We start from the raw sequence: 21660 nt of genomic DNA on the forward strand, positions 1-21660 counted from the left end.
GATGTCTTTGTCTACAAGCATCATTATAGTCACCTCCTGTTCTGCTATTTTATATAGCATTCAGTTAAAAAAGGAAATGTTATGGTGAACCTTTCCTCTAATCTGAGGTTGTTTTTGCTAGAGATAGAAAAGCTCTGATTTTTTTCTTCCTTGAAAGGTCACAGTGGACAACTACTTAGCTTGTCAAAAATAAATTTAAAGAGAGTCTTGATATCAAGTTGTGATTCGGACTGGTGCCCAACTCTTGTGTCCCTTGAGCCCACTGTGTCACTCTGGTTGTTGAGACATTGATGCTTTCTAAAGAAGGAGGCATTTCTCTTAATGTGGGCACTTTGGAAACATGGAGCTTCCAGGTATTTTTAGAAAAGTGCAAACCCTGTGGATCTTGAACAAAAAGTTTTTCTCATTACATTTTCCCAAAGAAGAACAATTTCACTTTCAACAGTCCAAATTGAGAAGGATACTTGTAGCTGCTTCAGAAGCAGGTATCTCTATCATCGTGGCTCAGAATGTCCTCTCTTAAGTGCCTGCGCTTGAGAAAGCTCAAGATGCCACATACTCTTCCACACAAATTCCTTTCACTTTGTCCCATTTTTCAGTGGGTATAAGAGTCGAGGTAGGTAACTTTGATGCTTGATAAAAATGTATTCTTCTAATCTTTGATTTGGGAGGGTCATCCATACATTATTTGTACCAGAAGGACACATACAAAAGTTTATTTTGACCTTTACATATACTGTATCTCACATGACGTTTTCTTTCCAGTTCCATAAAACCTTTTGTCCATAGAGAAACTTCAAAATTGAAGAAATATTGCGGCTTAAACCAATTCTTCTTCCCTATTGGTTACATAAAGTCATGGGAAGCCTAAATATTTGTATCTATATTTAAAGATGATTGTATTCATAATGAAGATGTCTAATTCTATGATTAATGGGTATTAATTCAGATATGAACTGATAGCATGTATGTCCTCTTCAGGATTTTCAGTCAGATTTAGTAGTTTTTGTACAGTAGATAATATAATATGTTCAACTTATCTTTTTTTGTCTTGATTAGGGAGCATGAAATGCTGTTAGGTCATCAGATAAGACTAGTGCACATAATCTACATTGAGTGATATCCATCCTTGCATCTCTTTGTCTTGCCAGGCTTGTACACTTGCTTTATTGGAAATAGTAGATTCTAACGAACTGAAACCTTTTTACAAAGACTGAACATGAAATTGGACAGTGTAACCACCTTTTATTCTTTCACAAAGGCAGTAAGAAGACAAGTTCAAAGTGTTGAATGGGACTGTCACAATTCTTTGGAGAGTGTTATGTCCCTAGTATGCAGGTTTCTCTTTGATTCCTCTGGGATGACGGTTTTACACTTCCTTGTTGCCTGTGTCAGAGTAGTCTGTCATGTGATGAAGCAGGGACCTTGCTTACCATTGTTAAGTTTAGGTAGAATTCCATGCCGGAATTTGATAGTTTTCACCTATCCCAATTAGAAACATTACTTGCTTTTCCTTTTGAACAAAAAATATGATTAATGTCCAAAGATCTATCATTTCAGAATTCTGACCCTGCAGTTTTGATTTTCTTAGATTCCCTATTTCCACTGTCCTTTCTCAGCCTGCTGCCTCTTTGCCGTAGATTCTCCCTCACAGACCCAGTGGATGTGGTGAATTCTAATTATTCATCCTGTACTCTCTTCTGAAGAAAGAACTATTTATTTGGACAGTCTTCTTTGCTTTTCTCATTGCCCCTGTGGCTGACACGTGGCCTTTCCTCACTCCCTTGCAATACTTCCTTCCTTTTGGACTCATTCACAGTTTAATGCAGGCTGTGGTCCTGGCTCCTGGCCTCCCAATTATATATCATAAATCTTATCACCTTTTCTATTTTGCAGAAATCATCACTGGCATGCCAGCCTCCACTGAAAGAGCATATGTATCTTCAGGTAAGGAAAGTAAGCCTGGCAAGTTTTACTAACCAGAGTAACAGACATAACAGCTGGCTGCTCCTTCTACTAATCAGAACCCCTTCTGCATCCAAATTTCAGCTGCTCCTGTTTTCTCTTCCAGTGTTTTTCTCAACCTCATTCTGCCTCTTTGGATTTTACTTAAGGGAAAATAGTTCTTGCTGTATATCTGAACTTAGGGCTGAGAAACATGCATGAGAGAAAGAAATCTATGTCAGAAGTTTTACTTAGTGACACTAGACAGATAAAGGAGGCATCAGGGTTATAAGCTCAGTTATTGTATCTTTTTTTTTATTTTTGCAGTACCAGGGATCAAACTCAAGACCTTGTGCTTACGAAGCATGCACAGCACCACTGAGCTAAATCCTTGGCCCAGTTATTATATCTTTATAGCTTCTTCTCTTGGATACTGGTACTCTCCCACCCCTCAGAATGAGAGTATTTTCCTAGATCAGTGATGGGGAATCTTTTAGAGCTCTTAGAGCTTACAGTGCTAACGGCCAGCTGAGGCACATGTGCCACAGGTTTGCCACCACTGTCCTAGATGATGTATCTGTTGGTTTGTCTGTTTCTCATTTGCTTTTAGTATTTTCTGAGAGCAGTTATAGTTTGGGAAGCTATTAACTACTTATAACCCAACTCTGCTAATCCATCTATAACCATAATTCATTGATTTTTTCCAGGAGCTATCAATTTACTCAATCCAATTTATATTTATTTAAAAAATTTTCCTTATTCTCCAATTGTACAGTTAATATAACCTTAGACCACTTAGCAATCAGTGTCTATTGGGAAACAAGTTTTTGGAGAATGGAAGTTGAAAACTGATTTCCATGGTATAATGATAACTTGGTTTTCGATGGTCCCCCTCTCATTTTACAGAGATTTGACACTTCATTTTATAATCATAACAAAATCATTAAATAAGATACTATTTTTTTCTTATTTTTGAGATAAATGTTAAGTCCTATATTTGCATCTCAAGAAGTAGAAGAAAAGATACTTTTCTCAGAGGCTCTTTTCATGAGCCCCTGTTTAAATGTGTTGGCTTTGTTGATTTCTTTAACTATAGTCTGCGCTTTGGTAAAGCCGTAGGCAGCTGTGTAACCTAACACAGTCTTCTACCATCTTAACTACTCCAGTGTTTCCTCTTCCCTTCAAAGTCGTTATTTAAAATCATAAAAGCTATATAGCTTGGAATCCTGGACTGGTTTAGTGTGTATTGTTACTTAGTGTAAGTGTGTGTCATGGGCTAGGGAGCTCCTAGAGTCTAAAGGGATGTTGCTTTTCTAAGAGAAGAAAAAAATGAAGAAAGGAAAGAGGAAGGAAGAAGGAGGAAGGGCAGGAGGTAAGCAGGAAAAGAGGCAATAAAGATAGAATTATTGAATGACCCGAATTTCTTCATTTTTCATTCAGCCATTTCTGTAATTCAGATAATGTATTCATTATCTAATACTACAGTAGATGCTGCTAGGAACTTGAGTTTTTAAATTTATATGGTGCTTGCTTTGGGAATTTAGATGGACGTTAGTATTTTCTGATATATGATTAATACAATTTTCTGTCTGTTAAATTTTAATTCTTTGATACTAGGTCTTTCTGATTTCTTACTAATGAAATCCCTTAGATTCCATGCTTTTTTTTTTCCCTGCATGAGTTATGTTTTCTATCTGTACAGAAGTACTGGTTTCCCTTCCATTACTACCTAACAGAATCTTGCTCCTATTTAACCCAACTATTGTTTATTTATTTATTTGGCATGCTTTATTTGATCCTCTTTATTTGATTGCTCTAGTGAGCTTTGCCTAAACTATGCACCATTTGGTCAGGGTGTTTATGTGGATCCAAGTTGCCTGGAAATATTTTTACATTTTTATGTGTAAAAATTGACCATTCTTTTTGAATATGGGGTTGTTCTCTTTAGTTTTAAGTTTCTCAAAATCAAGCCCACACTTGAGAGTGAATTTATTTCTCTTGCCTATATTATGGATCTGTTCAGAATATTTCTCCAGAGTTCATTTAGCAGTTGGTGTGTGGGTTATCTTTGCAGATGGACTGCTCTCATTTTTATCTCTTTCAAGTCTTTGGGTCTCAACAATAGAAATACTCCTTTGTGGTCTTCAAATACTGTATATGTATTCCTTTGACTTAGAAATGCTTCTGCTTTTCTATAGCATTCTAATACACCTTTACTAGATGATTCTCAAGCCTGGCAAAGTTTTAATTTAAGAGTCTGAGTGGAAAGACTCAATAAATCTTCACTCCACCTTTATGTTTTATAGAGTCTCCCATTAGAATATCAGTATCAACAGAAGGAGCAAATACTTCCTCATGTAAGTACATGTAATATTCCACTTCCCTAATTTTTAGCCAAAGACAGTATCTGCTTCCAGTCAGCATGTTTACATCTATTCTGTGCCCTCAGTGAAGGGTGCTCTGTGTAGTATGGGAGCAGGCGAGTATTTGTGGCTTAGACCAGAAATAGCCTATACTACCTTGGGATCTGTGAGATCCTTTTCTCTGCTGAAGCCACATAAGAATATTCAATAACGCTACATGTGTGTTAGTTTTATAATGTTGGAAAGTAATTGCATAGATTTTGAGGTCTAGTATTAGGTGATTTTTTTTTTTCAGCTTTCTTAATGCCTTCAGCAACTGCTTGAGGCATGATACCCAGGTATATGGGGCCTGTATTCCAAAATCTTCAGTTTCATATGAAGTCCACTGTGATGGAGTGAGGGGGGAAATATATATATATATATATACACACACATATATATATATTCAAATTTGATAGCAAATGGCTAATTATGAAAATGTCTGAAAGCAAGTCCTTAAGCAGGATCTCAGATTTATTTTCAACCATTTAGTGTGAAGTACACTTTGTTCTTAGACCTCTGCAACCATTAGTTGAATGTCACGGGAACTTAGGAAATTAGCAAAGACTGGTAAAAATAGTTTTTGAGACTTATAAATTGATAATAACACAGTGCAAAATTTTCGTGTTCAAACTGTAGTTTTTCTCTTCCGTATTTTGACTCATTTAAAACATCTCGCAGTTTGATGAGCTCTCCAATAAATATTCCCAATTATTTCATTGCAACCTGAAGAATGTGTCTAAGGGACAATTTCCTTTTGCTCTCAGGAGCTCAAAGAAAGTCTGTAGTTTTGGTAACTTAATTTTTTTTTATTCTGTTTAAATAGATGAAGTTTGGTTTTACTGACCTTTCCTCAAGTTGGGGGAACATATCTTTATCTGTATGGTGTGAAAATGACTTATTGCCTGGAGCTATATCTTAGTTGTAGAGCATGTGCTTCACATGCATTCAGTCCCCAGGACAAAACCAATCTGTTACTGCATGAAGTTTGGTGTTTTAACTATATCAAGCATCATTTAACAGGATTGATAGCATCAATCTGGGATGATCAAACAGGAAATAAAATTCCAGGAAGAGCTAATTTGGCTTCTTCAGTGTTCTGAGTGCCCTCATTATATACTAAAAAATGATAATCCCTACTAGTGGATCTGTAATGTTTGTCATTTAATTCTACTTATTAAAGGATTCATATAATTATATGAACTTTATATAACTCACATTAAGGAATCACAGTGAATGTTTTTCTTTATGTATTATACAAAGGAAATACCAGTTTTTCCTTTTTGGCAAGTTGTATGTGAGTAATTTGTCTCCTGTTTAATTCATCAGATAAAGTTATTGAAACTCTTGTAATTGGAACCCTTCTTGCTATCTTTAATGAGGTGGTAGATGCTGTCCTGAGCACATCTCAGCAGTTTTGGGATGAAAGAAATACTTCTTTTGGTTTTCCAGAGCTTTGGGGAGCTGAAATGAATCTCTCAGTTTACATTTCTATCCATTGCAGTGCTATTGAGAGAGAAATAATTTTGAAATCTGACTCTGTTCTCTGATGCTCAGTAAAGTTAGTTTCTGGTAGTTGATAATGGTTTAAGACTATAAAAGAAGGCTTTGGGCACCATTAGTTTAAAATATATATGTGGATCATTTTTGGACAGCACTTTGTTCATTGTGGGTTCTCAGTATTGTTGAAGAGTTGATATATTTTTATTCTCATGAAAATATGCTCTCTCACATGAAAACATAAACCAAGAGTTTTAGGATTCTACATCCATTCTTGGTGAGGAGAATGCATGCAGCATGAGACGTAAAAAACTCAGCCCAACTCAACAATCTGCATTGCGCAAGGGAGGAAGAAATAGGATCTCCATTTGGTAAAGGCTGAACATTGAATTTGAAGAGTCTGTATTAATAATAAGCTGGACTTAAAAACTCAAAATGTATAAAAACACCAATGGCCTTGGAAAAGTTCACATGGGTCAGAAATATTCAGCCCTGAAAGATAAGTTTCTTTTCATTTTATTTCAGCCAGGAAGGAGACAGTAGTGCATTCCTGTATTTGAAAAGTGAGCTGTGCTTCTATAATGTAATCATGCCTGGGTGGGCTACTTTCTTGGAACTATTGACGTTAGTCTTTTTAAAAGAAATACTGAAAAGCCCCTTTGAAGTAGTGTGGAATGAGCAAACTTGGTATGTGTTCTAATAGATCCGTGCTGCTCTTTGGGTCAGTGCATGAAAGGAGGCAGCCCGGTGCTGTTCCACTTGTGCAGGTACAAGTGGATGTGCCCTTCAAGGAGATGCTCCCTCAGCACCAGGGCTGGTTTTTCACCACTGAGTCAGTCGTTAGAGGGTGGTGTTAATTTATCTTCTTGCTGCTGCTCAGAACCTTGCCTGTGATGCCACATCTTTCTCTGCCTCCTCCCTGCTATATCTTGTCTGCTTCAAAAGCTTTCCCTGACTACTCCAACCTGCAAAGTTGTTCTTTTTTTCTTTTGTAACTCATGTTGGATTAGAATAAACATACAGAAGAAAATTAAAATTGCACACTTTTTATCTGAAATAATAATGGTAATATTTTAGTATATTTTCTTCAAGCTTCCTTCTGGTTTTCTACTTATCCATTATGGCTTTATCTACTTAATGTATCAGAAGCATTTTTCTCATACCTTCAAATACAAACTAGAAACACACACACACACACACACACACACACACACACACACAGGAGTGTGGTGGGGATGGAACGAACCCAGGGCCTCCTTCATGCTAGGGAAGTACTGTACTACAGACTACACACAGAGCCGTCCAGAAATACATTTTTAAAATTCCTGAAACAATAAATCATTCTTAACTGAAGTTCTTAAGGAATTTTTCATTTATAAACACCTTACCAGTTTTGCCCCTATTTTTTATTAGCATTGTGTGAATATTGGTGAAATATTAAAATTATTCACCTTTCCCTCTGTAAGATAGTTTTTACTACTCCCTTTTTTGAAATTGGGAGCTTGGATTGTACATTTAACTATTTCAAGAGTTGTGAATTATAATTTTTTAAAAGTTCATTATATTCTGATGAAGAGCAAAATTTTCTATTTTTTTGCAAATGAGGCATGTGAAGTAAAAAAGTTGTAAGTATTTAAATGGATGATCTGTTATACTTAAGTGAGAGGCTTTAAAAGAACTTGAACCTTATGAGTCAATAGGATTATCTTATTCCTTCATTGAATCAGCAAAAAACTTAAATGGATTGTTTTTTTAAATTTTTTTGTATTAAATTCTTTTATTGGTACATTGTAGGTATACAACACAATTACATTTCTCATTGGGAACTGTACCTTTATATAATGCATCTTGGTTCTTACTTTTTCCCCATTCCTAGCCCTCCCTTCACACCCTCCACCCTTCCCTATTTACAAAGACTTTATTTCCATTTTTTCCATTTCTCATCATTTTTTCCTTTCCCTTCTTTCCTTTCCCGTGCCCCTCCCACTACCCCTACCCCTTTGGACCTTTTCTTCTACTTAACATTATCGATTATTCATTCTAATCATTGGTACATTTTAGGCATACAATATAATGACATTCATCATTGGAAATTTGCACCTTTACATAGTCTCTCTTGGTTCTTATTTTTCACCCTTGCCCAGCCCTCCCTTCAACTCCTCCAGTCCTCCCTATTTACAAAGATTTTGTTCCTGTTTTTCCATTTTCTCCTATTAATCCCATTCCTGTCTATCCTTTCCCCTACTCCTCCCACCTCCTTCCCCTTTGCTCCTTTTCTTCCTATTTCACATTATCTATTATACATTTAGTCCTTATTTACACTTTCAGTTTCTCACACCAGAGAAACTATTTGGTATTTATACATGTGTGTCCTATTTATTTCACTTAAGAGTATCGCCTCAATGTGCATCGACGTAGCTATAAATGTCTCTAATTTCTTATTTTTTGTGGCTCAGTAGTACTCCATTTTATTAAAAAACCACATTTTCTTGATCCAGTCTCCAGTTGATGGGCATTTGGGCTGTTTCCAAGTTTTAGCTATCACAAACTGTGCTGCTATGAACATGGGTGCATATATATCACTGTGGTATGATTCTTTTAATTCTTTGGGGAAGATCCCCAGCAGTGGAATAGCAGGGTCAAATGGGACTTCCAGTCCTAGTTCTTTGAGGTATCTCCATACCGATTTCCACAGTGGTTGCACCAGTCTACACTCCCACCAGCAGTGGAGCAGGGTTCCTCTTTCCCCACAGCCCCGCCAGCATTTGTTATTGGTTGATTTCATGATAGCAGCCATTCTTTCTGGAGTGAAGTGGAATCTCAGCTTTGTTTTCATTTGCATCTCTCGAATGACCAGTGATGTTGAACATTTTTTCATGTATTTATTTGCTATTTCTACTTCTTTGTCTGAGAAATGTCTGTTCATTTCAGATGCCCATTTTTGGATTGAGTCTTTAAATTTGGGAGGTCTGATCCTTTTAAGTTCTTTATAGATTCGAGATAGTAGACCTTTGTCTGAGGAAGAGCAGGTGAAGATTTTTTCCCATATTGTGGGTTGTCTCTTCACACTGCTGGTGGTTTCTCTTGGTGTGCAGAAGCTTTTTAATAAGAAGAGATCCCATTTGTTGATTGTTTGTGCTAGTTCATGGGCAACTGAGGTTTTGTTCATAAAATCTTTTCCTACACCAATGTCTTCAAGGGTTCTACCTAACCTCTGTTCCAAGTGGTTCAGAGTTTCTATTTTAATATTTAGATCTTTAATCCATTTTGATTTTAGTTTAGTGCATGGTGAGAGATACAGGTCTAGTTTTAATCTTTGGCAAGTTGAAGGCCAATTTTTCCAGCACTATTTATTAAAGAGGCTATCTTTCCTCCAGTGAGGGTGTTTGGCGCCTTTGTCGAAGATGAGATGGCTGAGTGTGTCTAGCGTTGTTTCTGCATCTTCTAATCTGTTCCACTGGTCCTCAAGTCTGTTTCTTTGCCAGTACCATGCTTTTTTTTTTTATCACGGTAGCTTTGTAGTAGATTTGCAGATTGGGGATTGTGATACCCCCTGCTATGTCTCTGTTACCTAGAATTGCTTTTGCTATTCTGGGTCTCTTCTTGCTCCAAATGAATTTTTGGATTGTTTTCTCCAGGTCTATGAAGTATGCTGCTGGGATCTCAACTGGAATTGCATTAAATTTATATAGCAGTTTTGGAAGTATGGCCATTTTCACTCTATTAATCCTTCCTACCCAGGAGCAGGGGATGTCTGTCCATTTTCTGATATCATCTTCAATCTCTCTTTTCAGAGTGCCATAGTTTTCAGAGAAGAGGTCTTTGATTTCTTTCATTAGGATGATTCCTAGGTATTTCAGTTTTTTGGATGCTATTGTGAAAGGAATTATTTGCCCTATTTCTCTCTCAGTGAGTCTGTCATTGGTGTAGAGGAAAGCTATTGATTTTTGTGTGTTGACTTTGGAACCAGCTACTTGACTGAATTTGGTTATTAAGTCTGGAAGACTTTTGGTGGAGTTCTTGGAGTCTTCTATATAGAGTATCATGTCATCTGCAAATAATGACAATTTGACTTCTTCATTACCTATCTTTATTCCTTTTATTTCTTTCTCCTGTCTAATTGCCGTGGCTAATGTTTCCAGAACTATATTGAACAAGAGTGGTGATAGTGGACATCCTTGTCTTGTTCCTGATTTTCGTGTGAAGGATTTCAGTTTTTGACCATTTAGTATGATATTGGCTGTTGGTTTTTCATAGATGGCTTCTATCAGTTTGAGGTAGAGACCATCTATTCCAATTTTTTGTCAGGTTTTTACCATAAATGCATGTTGGATTTTGTCAAATGCTTTTTCTGCATCTATGGAGATAAACATATGGTTTTTGTCCTTGGCTCTATTGATATAGTGTATTACATTGATTGATTTGTGTATATTGAACCATCCCTGCATCCCTGGGATGAATCCCACTTGATCAGGGTGTATGATCTTCTTGATGATCTTCTGCATTCTGTTTGCCAGTATCTTATTAAGGATTTTTGCATCTATGTTCATTAGTGAGATTGGCCTATAGTTCTCTTTTTCAGTTGAGTCTTTCTCTGCTTTGGGGATCAAGGTGATGCTTGCTTCCAGGAATGAATTTGGGAGTATTGCTTCCCTTTCACTTTCACTGAAGAGTTTAAACAGTAGTGGCAGCAGTTCCTCTCTATATGTCTTGTAGAATTCAGCAGTGAAGCCATCAGGGCCCGGGCTTTTCTTAGGTGATAAGTTTTTAATTACATTTTCAATTTCATTGGTTGATATTGGGTTGTTCAGAATTTTTAGGTCTTCTTCATTCAACTTTGGTAATTCATATGTATCTAGGAATCTGTCCATTTCTTCTGTGTTGTCCATCTTATTGGTGTATAGGTTCTGGAAGTAGGTATTGATGATCCTCTGGATTTCTCCTGGGCCTGTTGTCATTTCACCCTTTTCATTCCTAATTGCATGGATTTGGGCCTTTTCTTTCCTTTTTCTAGTAAGGTTGGCTAAACGTTTGTCAATTTTGTTGATTCTCTTGAAGAACCAACTCTTGGCTTCATTGATTTTTTTGTATCATTCTCTTAGTCTCCATTGCATTGATTTCTGCTCTGATCTTTATAATTTCCTCCCTTGTATGAGCTCTGGGCTTGTCCTGTTCTTCTTTTTCTAGAAGCCTGAATTTCAGCATCAGGTTGTTTAATTGGGCTCATTCTGTTTTCCTAATATGCATATTCACTGCTATGAATTTCCCTCATAAGACTGCTTTCATTGTGTCCCACAGATTCCCATATGTTGTATTGTCATTGTCATTGAATTGAAGGAACTGTCTGATTTCTTCTTTAATTTCCTCTGTGACCCATTGGTTATTCAGAAGTGTGTTGTTCAATTTCCATGTGTTTATGAAATTTTTTGAGTTCCTTTTGCTATGGATCTCCAATTTCATTGCACTGTGGTCTGATAATATACAGGGGATAACTTCAATTCCTTTGCACTTCCTTAAACATGTTCTGTGTGTGAGTATGTGGTCTATTTTTGAGAATGACCCATGTGCAGCTGAGAAGAATGTGTATTCTGATTTTGTGGGGTGGAAGACTCTGTAAACATCTGTTAAGTGCATTTGTTCAAGAGTTCGATTGAGTTCTAGTATTTCATTACTTATTTTTAGTCTAGTTGATCTATTTGTGACAGTGGTGTGTTGAGGTCCCCCACTACAATTGTATTAGTGCATATATGACTTTTCATGTCTGTTAGTATTTGTTTTATATAGTTGGGCGCACTAGTGTTTGGTGCATAGATATTTATGATTGTCATCTGTTCCTCTTGGATTCTTCCCTTTACAAGGATGTAGTGTCCTTCTGCATCTCTCTTAATCAGCGTTGGTTTGAAATCTACTTGATCTGCAAAGAGGATAGCTACTCCTGCTTTTTTTCAGGTTCCTGTCTCATGGAGTATTGTTTTCCACCCTTTACCTTTCAGTTTATGAGTTTCCTTTTGAATTAAGTGTGTTTCTTGTATGCAGCATATTGTTCGATTTTGCTTCTTGACCCGTTCTGCCAGTCTATTTCTTTTGATTGGTGAATTGAGACCATTAACGTTGATGGTTATAACTGAAACGTATTGACTTGTCGTTGCCATGACTTTTTGTTTTTGATGGGTTCTCCCCCTTTACATTTAATTTCTTGTCATGCCAGATGGGTTCATTCTGCTTTGCTTCCTGGGGTTGTGACCCTCAATGTCTGTTCCTAGTATATTGTGTAAAATTCTTTGGAGTGCTGGTTTGGTATTCACGAAGTTCCTGAGGTGCTCTTTGTCATGAAAGTATCTTATTTCTCCATCCATTTTGAAAGATAGTTTTGCAGGGTACATCAATCTGGGTTGGAGGCTGTTTTCTTTTAGGGCTTGGCATATGTCACTCCAAGCTCTTCTTGCCTTGATGGTTTGTGTTGAGAAGTCTGTTGTGATTCTGATGGACTTTTCTTTGTATGTGATTTGTTTCTTTTCTCTGACTGCTTGGAGAACTTTGTTCTTCTGTTGAGTTTCTGGAATCTTAACCATTATATGCCTATGTGTAGATTTTTTTGATCAAGGCTATTTGGAGTCCTATATGCCTCACTTATCTGTATGTCAAGCTCTTTTCCCTTGCTTGGGAAGTTTTCTGCCATTATTTCTGTGAAGAGATTTTTTATGTCATCTAAACTCTCTCCTGTTTCTTCATTGAGTCCAATCAGTCTTATGTTATTCTTTTTTGCATCATCTAGCAGCTGCTGGATTGATTTCTCATGTTCCCTTATAATTTTGAAGCAATTTTTCTTTTCCTGGTCACTAATTGCAATCTTATCTTCTATATCTGAAATTCTGTCCTCACATTGGCTCATTCTGCTGTGTAGACTTTCAGTGGAGTTTTTCATGTCCTGGAAATGTATTTGCATCTGTTTTATGGATTCCATTTATTTCTTATGTTGGGATTCCATCATGTTCCTGAGCTCCTCTCTAGATTTATTAATCATGTCTTGCACTAGGGGCACAATTTCTCCTGTTATCTGAGAAATTATTTCTGATTTCATTTTTTCCAGATCCCCTTTTGTTGGCAGTTCAGTGGGTCCAGGTGGTTGAGTATCAGAGTGTTCCATCTGATTTCCATTTTGGGTTTCAGTAGGTGACCTGGAAGTCTGGTTTTGAGACTTATTTACGTGTTTTCTCATTTCGACTGGGGCGGGGGGCTGTTAGCATCTGCATGGATTACCTCCTCTGAGCTGGGAGAGGTGGGACAGGGCTGGGAGCAGCAGTAGGGATGGTGACCCAAAAGCCCTTTCCTGTGGGCTGGGAGCAGCCGGAGGGATGGTGGCCGGGAAACCCCTTCCTCTGGGCCAGGAGCAGTGGGACAGAAGGTGGCCCAAAAGCCCTTTCCTCTGGGCTGGGAGCAGCGGGAGGGATGATGACTGGGAAGCCCCTTCCTCTGGACCAGGAGCAGTGGGACGATGGCTCAGAAGCCCCTACCTCTTGGCCGGTAACAGTGGGACTCAGTACCTTGGTCTGGTGGTCTGGTGTCCTCTGAGTCTTTGTAGTGTGGAATCAGGTGCCTGTCTGCAGCGGGGTGATTCCGTGTCTTCCGCGTGACTCAGTACCTAGGTAGGGCGTGCACGGACCTGCCTGTCTGCAGCGGGCTGGTTCGGCATGTTCTGTGCAACTCAGGATCTAGATAGGGCATGAGCAGACCTGCCTGTCTGCAGCGGGGTGATTAGGCATCTTCTGCGCGACTCAGGACCTCGTTAGGGCGTACACAGACCTGCCTGTCTGGAGCGGGCTGATTTAAATGGATTGTTTAGAACAAGTCCTTTATGACTTCTCTTGAAGTGCCAGCTACTGGTGACCCCATTTTGCAGACAATTCTGTTGAATGTTATAAAAAGCATGATAGGAATAGGAACTGCTTTAGTGAATTAAGCTCTATCCATTCTAATTTAATATGTAAGTGGGAGAAACATAATTGTAAAGTCTAATGAACACACTGGGAAAGAAAGTAAAGATACATTTCTGGTAAATAGGCATAAACAGTAATATCTATTTCAAAAAATAACAACAAACAGTTATTGAAATCTTAAGGTGCACGAGGTACTTCTCTAGGTGTTTTACATGGTCCTTATAAAACCTTATTCCATTTTACAGAATTGAAACTGATATGTGTATATTGTCAAGGTCATACAAGCAGTACTCAAACTCAGGGAATGCACTAGCTTGCTATGATATGCAAAATTTTGTTGTTTCAAATAAAAAACTTTTTATACTGAGAGAAATGACATTCGATGAATGGATTGGAAAGTGGCCTTTGATACAAAGTGCACTGGGAGTATGTGATCGATTAAGGTAAATGAGTTGCCCGAGGCCATTTGAGTTTATATGATCTTAATGTTGCACATCAAAACATGACAGGTGAATGAAGTGGAGGGAACACAGGCTTTGGCCAGGATCAGGCTCTTAAGTTTAAATCTGATCTTAGGCAAGTTACTCAAGGAAGAAACGAGTTCATGATGTTCAGCCTGAATGATGATGCTGAATATTCTCTGCCAGGAAATCACTATGTCTTTTTAAAATACTATATATTTTCAGCAAAGCTTGCATTTTAAAGGAATATATCCAGGAAGTCCTCTTTGAAATCTCTGAAAGAAATGAGCAATTCAATCTTGGATTTGGCACCGAAAAGAACTAGCTGAAGGAGGAAAAAAAAAAAAAAAAGAAGGCTTTTGTCTGCAGTGACCCTTTTTGTCATAATGAGACTTGGCATTTGCACATGGGAATAGCACTGGGATATGTATTGATTTTATTGGACCAAGTCCGCCTGGTCCTGGGTAACATTCAGAGCTGTGGTTCTTCCATTCCACTTCTGGCAAGAAGTGACATCCCTGCTTTAAGAGTAGAGGCAACTGTTAGGACCTTTGCTAAATGGTTCTCAGCTGGAGAAATAGCATTTCAGTTTCAGATCATTTCTGGTGGTAAAAGGGAACCTGCCCTGTCACTGTTGGAGAGCTACTTCTAATTGAGCGCAAATTCTTTATTTCAGTTGCTCTAAATATGGCATTTTCAAGGGTGTGGTAGTTCTTCCCTCTGTGAAGCAACACAAATTACCATTCATCACACAGCAATAGTATGAAAATTCAAAAAGAAAATTGCTCAATTGATATAATAACTTCCTTGTTTCTGATTGCCTGGAGAGCTAAGTACAGAGTTTCAGAACAGTGCAGAGGCTTGGAGTGAGAGTTGGGACTTGTATATCACTGCCATTCATATGTGCATGTAGATACAGCCTTCATGTTAAGTTCATTCACATTGTAAGGGAATATACCTTACTTTTTTCCTTTATAGTACTACCTAGAAGTATAATGTAATTCTTCAGTTCTGCTTTTGCCTTTTCAAAAGTTATTCCCTGTATCATTTAACAATGAGACTGGACAAAGTAATCCCCCAAATTGGATCAAGGTTTAATCTTTTGCATTCAGTTGAAATTAAGGTTTTACAAAATTATTTGCTTGAACCATAAAACTGTGTGTGATTTTAATGTATACATAGCTGATATTTGTACCCTGCTTGTTTCAAAAGGTGTTTTTTTTTTAATATATTGAGTCATTTATTCACACAACTCTGTGGCTTAGACTCTATCCCATATATCAAATGAGGAACTTGTAGTTCCAAAATTTGTGATTTGTTCAAATTCAGAAACCAAGTACAGTAGAACCTGGAGTAACAACCGACCTGACATTTGAACAACTTGAGTTAATTCGGTTAATGGAAGATTCATCTGCCTCTTGACATCTATAGTGTGTACCCAAGTAAACATCCAGATCTCAGCTGTATTGACTTAGTTACAACTAGCCTTTGGGAACCGGTGGAGTTCGTAAGGCAGTTGTCCACTGTAGGTAGTAGATGAGAAATCACATCTGAGTCTTCTGATTTTAGATTTTATGGTCTTTTATTAAAGAGTTGCATGAAATTTGTATAGGTAGCTTAAGGGAAGGCTTTCTTTAAAAACAACAAAAGACATCAAAATAGAATTTTTTTAAAGAATCCAGGGAAATCACATTTATCCTAGGTATCGCATAGCCAACTTTTAGAGAAATAATATCCTATCCAAAATCTACTAAATAATGAATTGAACAGTAGAGCCCTTAATTAGTGGCAATACAATTCTAAATTTTAGCATTATAAAAAAGAGGCAGAAATTGTTTTAGAACCACTTGAGTAATTTTAGTCCTTCTTGGGAAATGATGTGGGTTTGTTTCAAAACAGGCTATAGAGATGACAATACTCTTAGTGGCATTGTGCTAAGGGGAGTCTGATCTTCATTGAACAGGGAAATTGTGCTTTGATAGTTTGGTGTTTGGAAAAGATGTATTGCCTTATAGGCTAAGTACTATTTAATATATCATAATATAATTCCTGGAAGATTATTTATATGATAACTAAATCTTCTATTAACAAATTATCAAATATGAAATAATTCTCAATATTTTTTTCTTCTGGAGGCCTTTTACTGGAATATTCTCTTCAATATTTAAAAAAATCTTCCATTATATTGGATATCAGCTGAGAGAGGAAAAGACCTCTTTGTTTTCACTGCTTTTTACTTTATTCTCTTTAAGTAATTCATAACTTTACATATTTATGGGATACACTGTAATATTTCAGTATGTATATGCAGTGTGTACTGATCACATTAGGGTAATTAGTATTTTCACCTCCTTCCCAGCTCCTGTCTTCTGGATCTTTATGAAATATAGAATGGGTTATCGTGCATTGTCTTTGTCTTACTATGCTGGAGAACACTGGAACCTATTCCTAGTGTCACAGCTGCCCATTATCCAGCCTCCCTCAGCTCCCACCTCCTGTTCTTCCCAGCCTCTAGTCATTATTATCCTACTATTTTGTCTGTTTTAAGAGGAGAATTATAACAGTAGTGTTTTTAATTATTAGAGCTAGAGCTGTGAAATGAGTTATAAATAATAGTTCTCAATTTTTTAAAATGGTGAAATGGAGACTAGAAGATTGAGAGAGAGAAGTATACTAAGAAAGCATTAGAACAGAGCTGATGGGATTGTGCTTTAGGTACAAATGTAGAACTTAGTGGCTTTAAGTCATGATTTTTTATCAAATTATATAGGGACCTGAGAAACACAATAGGAAAAGAAACCTCTAAATTAACAAAATTCCTAGTTTCTATAAGAAATAGGCCCCTTCCCCTCTTAAAAAAACAAACAAGCAGCCCAGGGGCTGTGGAGGTGGGTCACTGGTGATAGAAGGTGTTTCAGGCATGCAACAGGCCCTGGATTCTGTCCCCAGACCTGCAAAAGGAAAAAGAGAAGCTAGAGGGAGGATTGATGAACAACCTGATAAGCAGCAAAATAAGAAATATTGACAGGGACTTAGTACAGGAAGTTGCTCAGTAGCAAAGATGGAAATTCAGTTCTATGTTACTGTTCTATGTTACTGTGTTACTATGAGGAAAGACAATGGGCTTTCACACAGCCTGGTTTGATCCAGAGACTCAAGGGATATTGTCAGCTGGTTTCTTTGTCTTTGCTTTGCTTCTCTACAAATGTTAGTTTCATTCTCAGGGGCTTTCTCTGGCTGACGGAGATAGCTGCTGTTATCTCTAAACAAATATATGTATATTTATATATGGCTCATAATAAAAAAAAATAGAAAGTTTACTCCTCATGTGAATAACAAATTTTAAGGACCCACCTGATTGGCCCTGATTGCATCATATGCCTGTCCTTGAAATGCCATATCCATGGAGCTGAAGGCCTGAGCTTGCCTCTGCCTCTGCCTCTGGCTCTGCCCCTGCCCCTGCCCCTGCCCCTGCCCCTGCCCCTGCCCCGAAGTGGGGGAGGGCTCCACTAACCCCAGTGTGTGCTGGGCCAGGGAAGGCAGATGGGCTCAGCCCCTGGGGAGCTGCTGTGTAAGATTCATTAAGAGGAAGAGTTCCATACCAAAGAAGGGAAAAGAGCAGATTGGATAAAACAACATCATCATCTAAGACTGATGAGCAAACAACCTTAGAAGAATTGGGAAGTAGATAATTGCTATGAGAATTTTAAAGAGTGGTTACACATAGTTTTTTTTTTTTCCCCCAAAATTCTACAGCAAGACGATCAATTTGAAGAAAATAATGAGAAAAGTCTCATTTTTTAAAAGATTATTCGTACCTCCAAGCCCATTATAATCATTCTTTTTTTTTTCATTATCATTCTTAAGAATACCTACCCTCTTCTTTAAACTAGGAAATTATGCCTTCTGATGAAAGCAGAGAGAGAGTTACAGTTTTTCGGTTAGAATGCACGGGAAGCATTTTGAAATCTATAAAAGTTCTTACTTTGAGGTTACAAGTCAGAATACTTGATCCTGATTCTTTTTAACAATTTTTAAAATTTAATTCTTTTTATTTATTAGAAATTTATTTTTATGTGATACATAAAAATTATACCAATGCAGTATTATGATGTTTTCATATCTATATACATTGTGTAATGTTTAAGTCAGATTAAACATATCTACCTTCTCAGACATTTAACTTTTTTAATGTGTATGTGGGGGCGGGGGGTTTACTTGAGATTGAACCCAGGGATTTCACACTGATCCCTCCCTCCCGGCTGCCCTTTTATTTTATATAATTTGTTTGTTTGAGACAGGGTCTAAGTCACTAAGTTGCCCTAGCCTGGCTGGAACCTCCAGTCTTCCTGTCTCAGCTTCCCAGAGTGCTGGGATTACAGGTGTGTGCCTTTGAGCCAAAAGTTGTTCTCAGCTTCTATGAGATCAACATTTTTAAATCCTTTGTAGGCATGAGATCATTTGGTACTTGTCTTCTGGGGCCTGGCTGATGATCCCTTTTAAAAACCCATTATTAAGGAGAATTTGGAAAACAACAGTTTCTTTCATCAGAATAATTGTATATTTATTAGTTGTTTCTTTTTTTTTCAATTTGAAAAAAAGATGCAGACATGGTCCATTCCACTTAATATAGTATAGAACACTCAGGAGGTGCTGTTGAAGTGTGACATGATACTGATTGCAGCTTTATCAGGGTCAGAAACATCACCACTGAGACCTAAGGGAATAAATCTGTGGGCACCTCCAACTTTACTGTGTCCCACTCTTACTGTAATACACCCAGCATAGGAGTGCTTGGATATGTCATTTCTTCAGTAGAGGTTCTGTGTATACATAGTTCAACTAATTCCCAAAGCATTGCTGGAGTGCCACTCTTCTTTCCATCTCTGGTCTACGAGAGATCAGCAGTATCTTGAGAAAACAATTATGTGGGCAGTATGGTTTATAGCCTAAAGCTGTGCTCGTCTTCATTCAAGCCCGTAACTGTCTCATATTTAGGAGATTTGGTGTTTAGGTTGAATTGATTCATTCAAAGCACACAGAAGTAGCTTTGCTAAATATTGCCAGAACTGGTATGTGTGGTGATCAAAAATTTAATCAGCCTTTCTTTCAAATTTGTAAAGGAATTTGGCTGTTAATTTCTTCATTTCAGTAGCAAGGGAAGTGAAATCTAGATAGTGCTAGGCTAACTGACAACCAAGGTCACATAGCAGGCGAGTGGTGAATTGAGGATAAAATGTGTTAGCTCAGGTTCTGCTCTTTTCTCTTAGATCACTGGAACTTAATTTCTGTTTAGTTAGGATACACAGGTAATAGCCCAGTTCCTTCCGTGTTGCACCGTGATACTAGGAATTGTATGTTTCTTGGATGGTGGGAGGGGGGCTGCTTGGATGAGATGAATAAGGAATAGTCCTTGAGGTGAAGGAATTTGCAATGAAGTAAAAAAGTTAATTGTTGTATTTGTGCAAAATCACACATATTTACAATATAAAGTAGAATATGAGAGGCAGATTTTATTTTTTTATTTTTTAAATTTGTTTGTATATCCTTTTATTGGTACATTTTAGGTATACAATATAATGACATTCATCATTGGAAATTTGCACCTTTACATAATCTCTCTTTGTTCTTTTTTTTTCCCCCTTTCCCTGCCCTCCCTTCAAACCCTCCATCCCTCCCTGTTTACAAAGACTTTGTTTCCTTTTTTTCATTTTCTCATATTAATTCCATTACCTTCTTTCCTTTCTCCTACCCCTCCCATTTACCCTTCCCCTTTGCCCCTTTTTTTCCTATTTTACATTATCTATTATACCTTTTAGTCCTTATTTACACTTTCAGTTTCTCACACTAGAGAAACTATTCGGTATTTACACGTGTGTCCTGTTTATTTCACTTAAGAGTATCACCTCAATGTGCATCCATTTAGCAATAAATGTCTCTAATTTCTCACTTTTGATGGCTAAGTAGTACTCCATTTTATAAAAGAACCACTTTTTCTTTATCCAGTCTCCAGTTGATGGGCATTTGGGTTGTTTCCAAGTTTTAGCTATCACAAACTGTGCTGCTATGAACATGGATGCACATACATCCTTGTGGTATGATTCTTTTAATTCTTTGGGGAAGAACCCCAGCAGGGGAATAGCTGGGTCAAATGGGACTTCCAGTCCTAGTTCTTTAAGGTATCTTCATACTGATTTCCACAGTGCTTGCACCAGTCGACACTCCCACCAGCAGGGGAGCAGTGTTCCTCTTTCCCCACAGCCCTGGAGAGGCAGATTTTAAATCAAGAGTTTAAAAAGTATTGCTTACAATAGAAAAATCATTTGTAGTACATTGTTTAGAACAGTTTTAGTACTATTTTTTTTAAAAAAGTAGACAACTGTTGTTTGCTTCCTATATAAAGTTCAATCATTGTATTAAGAAATTAGGCATGAAATTCATCCCATTTGAAGAGATGGTGAAATTCTCTCATCATTAAAAGATAAATGAAGATTAGGAAGAGATAGAAATTAATTTGTACTAAACATTGTCTTGAAAGCAGTTTGGGGTTTTATAAATTTAGATGCTTTTAGAGACACATAGTCACCATATGGTAATTATAGGAAATTTATCCTTAATAACAGAGATGGACTTACAAAGATTAACTTACATATCTAAGGAGATATTTTTGTTTAGGCCACCTGGAAATATATATGAAAATGTTGTAATTTTTTGAACAATTTTATTTTTATTTAAGTCTTGGGTTTTCTTTTTTTTGAGTAAATTTTAAAAAGATCATTAAATTGATCCAAAGGTGAGAGAAGTAGTAAATGAGTAAAATGAAGTAAAAATGTTGTAATTTAGTAATACAGTGTAGTAAATTGAAATAATATGTTTAATCTATTAAAATTATTAAATATTAAAAACAAAAATTTACCTTTCTGATGATTCCTCCCTTGATTTTTAAAAATTTATTTACTGAGAGCAGTGACTAAGAAAAAGCTTTCACGTTATCTGAAGTTTTTAACTACAATTTCTAATATGGGAATTAAGATATTTTAAGAAAAATATTCTGCAAGATGCAGTATTAAAAATGTTATTTTATAATGTTCTGCATAAATATTGCCCTATATTTTGACCAAGAATTTAGCTATTTAATCAACCTATACAAATACATAGTCTTCACAAATTGTGTAGCTTTAAGAGAAGATTATGGGTTATTTATAATTGCTATTTCACACAACTATAGGAAGGAAATTGCTGCATTTCATCCTCCCATACAAGTAAAAGTTACAAGATGTAATATGCCCGACTCTCTTGAAATCTGCCGGAAGAAACTCATCTTGTCATTTAGGATACTTTATGATAAAATGTGATATGAAGTGAATGTGAAAAATAACCTTACATGTATGTGCTTGAAAAAAAAATGTGACAGTG

At 37.0% G+C, this 21660-nt stretch overlaps 1 protein-coding gene across 2 annotated transcripts in view; it reads left to right on the top strand.

Moving 5' to 3' along the window:
• Nrg1 (neuregulin 1) overlaps window positions 1-21660 on the top strand; it is a 319600-nt gene that overhangs the window by 161015 nt on the left and 136925 nt on the right. For both annotated transcript variants that reach the window (XM_087217248.1, XM_004855408.4), the window contains 2 exons: window positions 1897-1947; window positions 4251-4301. In XM_087217248.1, coding sequence (XP_087073374.1) covers window positions 1897-1947; window positions 4251-4301 — 102 coding nt within the window. The remainder of the gene's footprint in view (window positions 1-1896; window positions 1948-4250; window positions 4302-21660) is intronic.

This window comes from Heterocephalus glaber, unplaced genomic scaffold (genome assembly GCF_053883595.1).
Source record: "Heterocephalus glaber isolate CG9 unplaced genomic scaffold, H.glaber_assembly_v1.0 deba00001461, whole genome shotgun sequence".
Taxonomy (NCBI): Eukaryota; Metazoa; Chordata; class Mammalia; order Rodentia; family Bathyergidae; genus Heterocephalus; species Heterocephalus glaber.